Here is a 9,831-nt window from a genome sequence, read left to right as displayed (position 1 = left end):
TATATATTCTATGGATATGAGATTCCGTGAAGCGAATTGATCACAGCCATAGTGGCTTTGACATGAAGCGCCACCGTTGTTCACCCAGTGAACTTCATTCCTCTCTATTACTGATACCAGTGTCCTCTACATTCATTTTCCCTCGCACCACTGTCTATGTATATCAATCCGATATAAGTATACGCACACAAAATCAAACGCAACAATACCTTACTATGTAGAACGAAGTTAGAGATTATCGAAGATACGTAAATATTTTACAAGCAACAAACTTTTGACATCGTAAATAATTTTATGTAAATAAAGAAGTAGATAAGTAGTTATAATATCGATAATGGCAGTTAAAGTATTGGTATAGAACTTCGTTTAAAGATATTTTTTAGGAATTTTATGTTTCGACGAGGTTAAGGTAACGCAAATTGATCAACAATGAAAGTATTAGCATGATGGCGAAATTATAAACTGTCAGCAAAAATTTATTTAAATTTAATATTCCTTTGTTAAATGTGTCTCTTATGTACTTTTTAGGTAATATTTAATAATAAATTATATTTGTCGCATCGTCAACGGCGCATCGTCGCATCAATCGGCGACGTAATTTATTTCCAATTTAAAAATCGAAACTTTGATGGCTTTTTCACAATCAAATTCGAGAGGTAATATTATTTATAATTATTTTTTTTTCAATAAAATTGATACTAGATCTTTATTCGCACTGATTGTAGAATTACAGAATAGAAAAATCTTAGAAGAATTGCAATTAAAAAAACAATTGCTTTTAAAGCAAGGTGTAGCACCAACATTGAATACATCATTAGCCGTTACATCAACAGGTTGTCCTTCTAATTTGGTAAATATATATTCTATATATCATATTTGTTTAGATCGACTGATAAATTATATGTTTGCTTCTTAATCCTCTGTATTCATTAGCCTCCTACACAGACCTCTGATGGTGTTGTAATGAATGCATCCCAAAGAGCTGCTTTACATAATGCACATGCAGCATCATCAGGTTACTTTGTAACACAGGATTCTTCCTTTGGCAATCTTATTTTACCAGTTCTTCCAAGATTTGATGCTAAATAAAAACATTAAGTTGCAGCTTCAATTCATAAGTAATAAATAATTCTACAGACTTTGATCAAGTGTGATAAAGTGATTTTTAATCTGAACTAAGTACCTCCTTCTAAGGGTACCTCTTAAAAGTAATAGAACTAAAATTATAACACTGGGTGACAATTGATAATTAAACACAGAAAATGGCTAGCATTACACTTCGCAAATTAGAGGCATGGTTGCAAGAGTTAGACAGATTTGAAAAGCCAAAAGTATTGCTTGAACAATATTGTACTAGTGCTCATGTAGCATCACAGATGTTGTACTGTGCTCAAGTACAATTTGATGATATACAAGGACGAACAGTAGCTGACTTAGGTTGTGGTTGTGGTCACTTATCAATTGGAGCGAAAATGCTTGAAGCAAGTCATGTGACTGGTTTTGAAATAGATCCTGATGCACTTAACATTCTATCTAGAAATTGCGATGATCTAGAATTATTTGTGGAAACTGTACAGTGTGATATACTACAATATCTACCAGGTATAGATATATGAATATGTAAAAGTACAAATCTTTTTTAAAAGTACAAATCTTTATATTATATACAATCTTACAGGGAGATTCGAGAAATTCTTTGATACAGTTATTATGAATCCACCTTTTGGTACCAAACATAATGCAGGCATAGATATGAAGTTTTTGGAAATCGCGACTAAATTAGCGTCAAATACTGTATACTCGTTACATAAAACAAGCACGCGTAATTACGTTCTTCAAAAAGCCGCACAGTATGGAGCCAAAGGCAAAGTTATTGCAGAAGTGAAATTTGATATACCACAATCATATAAATTTCATAAACAATACTATGTAGATATTGAGGTGGATTTTATACGATTTGAATTAAATTAATAAAATATTTTCATGACACAAATTGTATATTCTAATTACTCGAATTTCAAGCCTTGAGCCAATGGCATTTCATTTCCACAATTGAAAGTTATAGTCGAACGTCGCATATAATTCTTCCATGCATCGCTTCCACTCTCGCGTCCACCACCTGTAGCTTTCTCTCCTCCAAATGCTCCACCTATCTCTGCTCCACTAGTTCCAATATTAATATTTACTATCCCACAGTCAGAGCCATGTGCAGACACCCACTACAAAATATTTATGTTTCAATATTTTGAGACATATATAATACAATTATGTAGTTATATCCTTACTTGGTACATATTTCCTACATCCTTGGTAAATAGAGTACTACTTAATCCTTGTTGTACATCATTATTAATAGCAATAGCATCTTCTAAAGAATTTGCTTCAAGAATATATACAATTGGTGCAAAAGTCTCCCTTTGAACAATTTCAGCTTTAGGTGATAAACCAGTAATAATGGTTGGTTCAACATAAAAGCCAACTCTGTTTATTTGTTTTCCACCGAATTCAATTTTCCCTCCATTTTGTAAAGCACTATTTATTGCTTGCTATAAATGATTGTTAATTATATTATCGTCGCTTATTTGTAGTTTTGTATTTTTATATTTTATATTTGTTAAATCATTTGTAAATCGTATTAATAATTGATTTCATGATATTAACACAACACTTGTACCTTATATTTATCTAATGTTTGTTGATTGTGTAATGGTCCATACAAAATATTATCATCTAATGGATCTCCTACTCGTTCTAAAATACTCTTATATCCCGCTTTCAATTTTTCTATTAAATTTACACATTATCTTTTTATTAAATGCTTGCTGTAATTACATTTAATTGAACTAAAGTATAAAACTTTACCTAAAAATTCATCTTTTATCTTGTTGTGAAGAATTACTCTTCTAGTGCTGGTACATCTCTGTCCAGCTGTTGCTACAGAGGAAAATACTACTGCTCTAACTGCCATTTCTAGATCTGCATCTGAAGCAACTATTACAAAATGTAATAAATTAAATTAAATTTAATATACTGTAATCATGTGATAAAGATATAATTATTGCTATTAATATTGCTTAATTTACCTATTGTTGCGTTGTTGCCTCCTAGTTCCAACAATGATCTTCCGAATCGTTGCTGAACTTTAACAGCTACATTTCTACCAACTTCAGTACTTCCAGTAAATGAAACTAGAGGTATGCTATAAATAATAATAGTAATTGCATTGATTATGATATTACAAAAATTTACTAAGGTTTAAATATATTACATCTTACCGCGTGTCGTTAACTATAGTTTCACCAACATCTGATCCACCTGTTACCATACATGCAACCGAACCTGGTACACCATTTCGTTCTAATACTCCTGCAATTATTTTTGTAGTTGCAATAGAAGTCAATGGGGTAGTAGGTGCACCTTTCCAAACAACGGTATCTCCGCACACCATTGCTATAGCAGTGTTCCAACCATATACCTAGAATATCTTTTTTTTTAATCTAATTATTTTTTTTATTTACCAATCACTTTATTATTTCAAATTTTGCTTACTGCAACAGGGAAGTTATATGCAGAAATAATTCCAACTACTCCAAGAGGATTCCACTTCTCAAAAAGTACATGATATTTCCTTTCTGAAGGAAATATACTACCAGGGAGCATTCTAGATAAGCCAACAGCATAGTCACATATGTCTATAAATTCCTGAACTTCGCCAATACCTTCTGGCAATATTTTGCCTGCAATGTCATATATTATAATATTAAAATTAAGTTACAATATTAAAAAGTAGAATTTTGTGAATAAACAAAGCATACCCATTTCTAAAGACACTAATCGTCCTAGTGGTTTTAAATTATTTCGTAGTTCTTCTCCTATTTGCCGCATTATTTCACCTCTTGTAGGAACTGGCAGTGATGCCCACTGAGGCCATGCTTTACGAGCTTCTGTAATAGCATTACTTGCTTCTTGAGGTGTTGATGTTCGAACTTTTGCTATTACTTTACCAGTTGCTGGTGAAACTGATTCTATTACCTGCATTGTATCAGTAATAAAACTGTTTCTTGTGTATTGTAATTGATATAATTTTAATTACTATTAACTAAATCAATAATATTAATTAAATTAAAAGTCATATGATATGATTAAATAAACAGAAAAGAATACTTTGCCAGATCCTCCCCATCGTCCATCATAAAGACCCGGATTCTCGGTTGTAAGGCCTAACTGCTTTAAGAATCCATATTTTGGATCTGTTACTAAGTGCCTCACTTTCTGTAATTGAGGAATGTAGATGCTATTTCTCGACAACGCACGAATCATTGTTAAATATTTACGACTAACTCTTTAATCTTCAAGCCACAATATAAAAAGACTCCGGGTTATCAAAACGACCGCTTATCGACAAAAAGAGAAGGGGTATGATAAGCTTAAATACCAGTAAATATCACAAAAAATTGGAATTAAGTTTAACGTTCATACATGTTACAAAATAATTACAATGCTAGTTTGACACTAATATACAATGTTTTTTTTAAAATCTGTAATAAAAATTCTCTTGCGTATATTCAGTTCTCTAACGGGAGTATATTACTTCAATAAAACTTCATGAAATAGATTGAATTAGAAAGTATAAACGCAATACTTAAATATTTAGAAAAGAGTGTTTTATCCTAACATTATAATAATGTTAGTAACATCACAAGGTGATACGGCAATGATTGCAAGGTGATACAGAATTGTAACATTAAGAAACATTCGTCTCTTTATATGTTATGATTTTAAAATGTTTGGTATATGCCACGAGGCACGGAAATTTATTTAAAATGTTGCTTTTTTTAAATTTCATTACTGAAGTTTTGAAACTTGTATTGAATATGTCATCGTAATGCATCTTCGCATCGAAATGCAACTGCTTCAGCCGGGTCGACAAAATTGATAACACCGTAAATCAGAAATTAACTGCAGCACCGATCTCGTCAAAGTCGGTTGATCCTATTAATACGTAATAAAGTCAATAAGAAAATTATTTATTAACTTACTTACGAAGTGATCTTTCTAGTTCTACTTACCGTGGACTTGTCAAAGTTTCCTAATAATGTAGCTTTTTGCATATCATCTACACCTTCACAACCTGCCAAGAATGTTGGCAAAAAATGTCCGAAAAACCATGCTATATTAACTGAAGCTAAACTATGAATAGCAGTTGCAATCTCATCCGCCAATAAATTATGGGATCTAGAAATAAATGTTTAAGATATTTTATCACTTCAGGATAAACAAATTATAATTCAAAAATATCCCACTAACTGTTGAAATAGAACAGTGAATAATGCCATTAGAAATCTCTCGAGTAAGTGAACTTTGAACACAGCTCGTTGATAAAGTCGCCACCGTACATTTAACTGTTCTAGACTTTGTAGACTTTGACGAAATATGTTAACATCCGGCTGAAGAAGAGCTTGGCCGAAAGCTTCTAAAATTGCAACTAATTCTTCCTTGTGTTCGACGGATTCGTCTTCATCAGTATGACCGAGAGTGCGTAGTATAGAAGTATTATAAAAATATTGCCATCGATGCATAAGTATACTAAAACGAATATTTAAATTTTATTATTGTTACATTAATGATTCAAATAGCCAAAATACAATTCGTATAGTACCTGTGGAAAAGTTTTAATAATACAAGTGTAGTATCTGGATATGCACTAAGATCATTCCCAACAGCAGGCCAGACTTGGCCTAAACATAGATTAGTCACTGAAGGAACAAATGCTTTAAATGCATTACTAGGTGCTGATACGACCAATATTAAGATTTCTAATAATTGATCTAATGCAGGTCCCGCGGATATATTTTCTCTGTAAATGCATCAAATATGAAAATAAAATTATATGATATAAATTAAATAAAATTGTTAGAAATGAAATGATCTACCTAGTATAAATGTGTAGCATTCCTTGAACTGCATTTTGAGTAAACTCAGGGCCTAGTTGCTGTTGTAGTACTGAAAACACTGAATGCAAGAAACTAAGCAGAATCTCACATACGCTTTGACATCTTATCATATATGGCAATAATTCTAATGTTCGATTTATAGTTGATCCCAAACACGAATGTAACATTTTTTTTATCGTTGTGGATGAGGCAGAACAGTCTTCTAGTAATTGAGTTAATGGCACTACTGTCATTGAAATGGTAGATTCCGAAGGTACAGGTTGTCCTTCTAAACCGAGAGGTGTAGATAATGTCGATACCATCGTGCCTACATGGATTGAAATCATACATGTATTATTAAGATTTATTACTTAGTAAGCATTTAATTACTTACCCAACAATCTTTCTCTAATAGATCCATCACCATGTGGTAAGACAATTGCATTTACTAATGCCCTTCGTAGTACTTTTATTGTATCAGGTTTAAGGAATGGATATGTTACCATTGAAATTAAGTTTCTAAACGTGGGTTCATCCCATAAAACAGGTTTCAACATAGCAGTGATACTTTGGAAAAGATGTGTGGCGGAATGAGTTAAATTCGCTGGTGGTGGATTGTCACAGAATGTTGTATAATCTAATGCTAAAATGCATGAATCAATACATCGTTGACATAGTGATTCTTTTGTCTTTTCTGGCCTGTTGGCTATCCAATGGCACCAAGCTTGGAGTGATGCTAACAACTGTGAATGACTGGTCAACAACACGAAGCATTTATATAAACTGCATTATATTGAAAATTGCATGAAAATACTTTTCTTTATAAACATTACTTACACTTCTATAAGATCTATTACAATTGCAGCTGGTTGCAATGATGCTTTGTACAATTGGTTTGTCTTGGCAAATTTACAGGCATCTAATGTTTGAGATACTACTTCTTCAGCTAATGACTGGTCAATGCTCTGATCATCGCCTTATTTTTTATTAAACAATTATATTGTACTAAATCATAATCATGATATTATTATATGTATAAGAACTAACTTACCGAGGAAAAGTGAATACAATCTAGCTAACGCTTGAGTAGTAGAAGCTAAATCTCGTAAATGCGCGTGTACATTTGATGCTTCTGATTCGTTTAACAAAATAACTTGATTGTTAGCAATAACAGCACCTAATTCTCCAAACATTATTAATCCTTCCCTCCAAGAACGATACTAAAAAGGTTTTACACAATTAAAAACTGCGAATTAAATGATATATACATATAATTGATGAAAATTTTACCAATAATGTAAAGATCGGAATCGGAGAAATATCTGCTATTTTCGCTAAACACTCTATATTACATCTTAAGAAATGCTGCCACTCTGTTTCTTCCTATAATAAAAATATGCAGATTAAAATAGATCTAAATTAAAAACAGGACACATATGATGAAATTTTGTAGATTTCCTTACATTTTCGTCTAAGCTTTCTGTATCAAGATCTTTCAATGTGCGGGTATTGAGCTTAAAACTCATTTTTTGCAATACTCTCTCAGCAAGAGCTAATGATACTGGTGAGTACCGAGACTGAGTACTTTCTAAAAGTGTAGTCCAAACATCTAAGCATCGTAGATATCCATTTACTGTTGAGCATTGCTGAAAGGTATGATGGCACAAGACTTCTAATAACGTATTTACTGGAAATTTTGGACACGATTCAACTCTCTTCAAATGATTTGTTACAAATAATTGTAAGAACTCTGTCAGCTTTTCCATATAACTAGAAATATAATAACTTTCTCACAAATGTAATGCCTTTAGTTACAAAAATTTGTCAGATGCATCACATCATTCAATACCTTTCGTTTATAGAATCCAAACGTTCCAAAAATTGAAATAATGTGACTCCATTTTGAAATATTTCTACTAATAATCTATCGGTTACGTCGGGAGAACATAGCGGTCGATATAAAAGTTCATTTATCGTAGTCACAGCTTGTACGGCCATTTCAATCTGTTTGCCATTCTGTTAATAAAATATATGATTAATATATTTGCTAATTAAATTACAATATATTGTGATATTTGATACACAATCCTACCATTGAATCGTGATACCTGGCACAGGTAAAGATAGCATCCAATAAATTTGTAGAGATATGTTCTGATAATTCAATCCAACTAAAGAGATGTGCTAACACATCCAATGTTGCTATACACACTTCACTAGTTCCTGTGGCTAGCCCTTCTACATCTAGAATAGCTCTTGCAGGTGCTACTGTTTGACCGCTAGTGGGTGATGGAGGTGGTGTAACTGTTCCAGAACGACTTTGCAATTTTGTTGCTTCTTTTAGAAGTACTATAATAAATATTTTAAAATATTTTAACAAATATTTTAATAAATATTAAACAAAAATAATAATTAAATAGTTTTTTTAATGAAGATAGAAATAATGTAAAATATATGAACTATACCTGTAAGAGAATCCAAAGTCAATGGTACTTGAGCACTAAGAAATCTAAATAATTCATTTTTCCTTTGTATTGGTAAATCTTCTCTTGGAGTGGCTAGTTCTTCCGAAGCTGTTCGCAAATAAATGAGACCCAACAGTCTTGTATGCTTGTGACTTAATAACTATCAATGCAAACAAGGAAATTAAAAGTTAGAACGAAATAGTTAATTGAAAACTTAAGTTCAATGCTAAAATATATACAAACCTGTAAGATATTTGAATAAAAATCTGGATAGAAATGTGGCCAATCATGCCTAGCAATATCTACAACAAGTTTGACTACTTTGTTTCTTACAAAAGGAGCTACACCTCTTTCTAATGATAATGTATATAAAGTTGATCTTGTGAGAGCTCTGTCTTCCCATGGCAGTATTGGCCATCTTCTCCCAATTGTCGTCTACAATAATTTTCATTTCATAGCTAATTTAATTTTTTACTCTTTCTTGAATTGTGAAAATTTTACTTTACAAACAATTAAAATAATGGAATTCAATTGTGTTAGTTCATACCTCTAATGTAGATAAAGCAAACATACTGACATAATGATTGTTAGTAGAAGACAAGAAATGTAAACAAGGTCTCCAGGAATCAATTTGTCCTGCAAATTCCTGGAAACTTCTTTCAATTATACGTTTTCGTTCATTTGTTGTTTCTGGAGAGAAAAATTCAGTCATCAGATGCTCCAAATTCTGAAGAGCAACTGCATCATTGTCCTGTAAATGTAATATTTACTTTGTGTTTCAGTAATGAAACAAAATATCAAAATACCAAGTAAGAACTATGCTCAATATTATATATGATAGAAATTGGAAATTATGAAAATAATCTTTTGATCAGAATTTTTAAAATTTTTCTTTATGAAAGTGGAAAACATTCTCAAAATATTCTTTAGTAATTTTCCTTTATTCCATTTAATTTAATAATTAATGATAATTTTGACAAAGGAATCTATTCATTTCCTAAATAGTAAATATTAAGAGATTTACGTGTTATCTTTAAAACCTATTAACGATATACCTGCATTTGTTTGTAAAATAATTCACATTGATTACCATTCATATAATTATTTAACGATAACGTATATTTTATTTTAAAACGTACATATTTATTTTAGAACATAATATAATACGTGTGTTTAATTACATCAAATGATAATTATTTCACGTACCATGATAGCTACAGTCAAAGAGCGTGTATTGCTATAAATGCCGTATATAAATACACAAATCACACAAGGTTAGGCTCTCACTTGTCAAACGTCATGTTTGAACCAACAAAGTAATTAAATACTCGATCTCTCGATTCCTGCATGTAAGTACTTAGATACCACATGAATACATTTAGTATACTTATATTTCTGGCATATGTGTGTACGAATAGAAGCCATCATATACC

The 9,831-nt window shown here is 31.5% G+C and overlaps 4 protein-coding genes across 6 annotated transcripts; 2 read left to right on the top strand and 2 right to left on the bottom strand.

Moving 5' to 3' along the window:
- Positions 1–41: 41 nt before the first annotated feature.
- Positions 42–1,111, top strand: LOC126920438 (SOSS complex subunit C). 2 transcript variants are annotated; one of them, XM_050730795.1, is made up of 4 exons: positions 42–282; positions 529–656; positions 726–850; positions 934–1,111. In XM_050730795.1, exons 2-4 carry the CDS (start codon positions 629–631, stop codon positions 1,087–1,089), a joined length of 309 nt encoding a protein of 102 aa, XP_050586752.1. In that variant the 5' UTR covers positions 42–282; positions 529–628; the 3' UTR covers positions 1,090–1,111. The 2 variants fall into 2 exon arrangements, with proteins under 2 accessions (XP_050586752.1, XP_050586751.1); XM_050730794.1 differs by having other exon boundaries at positions 42–409.
- Positions 1,112–1,256: 145 nt separating this feature from the next.
- On the top strand, positions 1,257–1,993 carry LOC126920437 (rRNA N6-adenosine-methyltransferase Mettl5). Its single transcript, XM_050730793.1, has 2 exons — positions 1,257–1,602; positions 1,679–1,993. Exons 1-2 carry the CDS (start codon positions 1,263–1,265, stop codon positions 1,969–1,971), a joined length of 633 nt encoding a protein of 210 aa, XP_050586750.1. The 5' UTR covers positions 1,257–1,262; the 3' UTR covers positions 1,972–1,993.
- Positions 1,979–4,335, bottom strand: LOC126920435 (putative aldehyde dehydrogenase family 7 member A1 homolog). Its single transcript, XM_050730789.1, has 9 exons — positions 4,165–4,335; positions 3,816–4,032; positions 3,550–3,737; positions 3,276–3,475; positions 3,084–3,199; positions 2,863–2,991; positions 2,675–2,784; positions 2,286–2,546; positions 1,979–2,219 (listed from the first exon to the last, which is right to left on the bottom strand). Exons 1-9 carry the CDS (start codon positions 4,318–4,320, stop codon positions 2,007–2,009), a joined length of 1,590 nt encoding a protein of 529 aa, XP_050586746.1. The 5' UTR covers positions 4,321–4,335; the 3' UTR covers positions 1,979–2,006.
- Positions 4,336–4,442: 107 nt separating this feature from the next.
- On the bottom strand, positions 4,443–9,831 carry LOC126920434 (exportin-6-B). 2 transcript variants are annotated; one of them, XM_050730788.1, is made up of 16 exons: positions 9,605–9,831; positions 8,946–9,149; positions 8,642–8,833; positions 8,399–8,558; positions 8,026–8,282; positions 7,783–7,949; positions 7,397–7,703; positions 7,224–7,316; positions 6,985–7,153; positions 6,771–6,909; positions 6,328–6,686; positions 5,934–6,261; positions 5,660–5,857; positions 5,308–5,586; positions 5,070–5,235; positions 4,443–4,992 (listed from the first exon to the last, which is right to left on the bottom strand). In XM_050730788.1, the coding sequence occupies exons 1-16, from the start codon at positions 9,605–9,607 to the stop codon at positions 4,915–4,917; spliced, it is 3,099 nt and encodes a 1,032-aa protein (XP_050586745.1). In that variant the 5' UTR covers positions 9,608–9,831; the 3' UTR covers positions 4,443–4,914. The 2 variants fall into 2 exon arrangements, with proteins under 2 accessions (XP_050586745.1, XP_050586744.1); XM_050730787.1 differs by lacking the exon at positions 9,605–9,831 and adding an exon at positions 9,454–9,556.

The sequence above is a fragment of the Bombus affinis genome, chromosome 9 (genome assembly GCF_024516045.1).
Source record: "Bombus affinis isolate iyBomAffi1 chromosome 9, iyBomAffi1.2, whole genome shotgun sequence".
Classification (NCBI taxonomy): domain Eukaryota; kingdom Metazoa; phylum Arthropoda; class Insecta; order Hymenoptera; family Apidae; genus Bombus; species Bombus affinis.
Note: the sequence above shows the minus strand (reverse complement) of the source record. Positions and strands in the feature narration are given on the sequence as shown.

What these genes read in the sequence shown, in the direction of transcription:
- LOC126920437 (XM_050730793.1), top strand. Translation starts at nt 1,263, where the DNA reads ATGGCTAGCATTACACTTCGCAAATTAGAGGCATGGTTGCAAGAGTTA. An exon ending in TATACTACAATATCTACCAG is followed by an intron (nt 1,603 to 1,678) that starts GTATAGATATAT and finishes ACAATCTTACAG; the next exon opens with GGAGATTCGAGAAATTCTTT.
- LOC126920438 (XM_050730795.1), top strand. Translation starts at nt 629, where the DNA reads ATGGCTTTTTCACAATCAAATTCGAGAG. An exon ending in TTCACAATCAAATTCGAGAG is followed by an intron (nt 657 to 725) that starts GTAATATTATTT and finishes CACTGATTGTAG; the next exon opens with AATTACAGAATAGAAAAATC. An exon ending in CAGGTTGTCCTTCTAATTTG is followed by an intron (nt 851 to 933) that starts GTAAATATATAT and finishes TGTATTCATTAG; the next exon opens with CCTCCTACACAGACCTCTGA.
- LOC126920434 (XM_050730787.1), bottom strand. Translation starts at nt 9,495, where the DNA reads ATGAATGGTAATCAATGTGAATTATTTTACAAACAAATGCAG. An exon ending in TTGCTTTATCTACATTAGAG is followed by an intron (nt 8,834 to 8,945) that starts GTATGAACTAAC and finishes AAATTATTGTAG; the next exon opens with ACGACAATTGGGAGAAGATG. An exon ending in TTATTAAAACTTTTCCACAG is followed by an intron (nt 5,587 to 5,659) that starts GTACTATACGAA and finishes TATTCGTTTTAG; the next exon opens with TATACTTATGCATCGATGGC.
- LOC126920435 (XM_050730789.1), bottom strand. Translation starts at nt 4,320, where the DNA reads ATGATTCGTGCGTTGTCGAGAAATAGCATCTACATTCCTCAATTACAG. An exon ending in CATATAACTTCCCTGTTGCA is followed by an intron (nt 3,476 to 3,549) that starts GTAAGCAAAATT and finishes AAGATATTCTAG; the next exon opens with GTATATGGTTGGAACACTGC. An exon ending in AAACATTAGATAAATATAAG is followed by an intron (nt 2,547 to 2,674) that starts GTACAAGTGTTG and finishes AATCATTTATAG; the next exon opens with CAAGCAATAAATAGTGCTTT.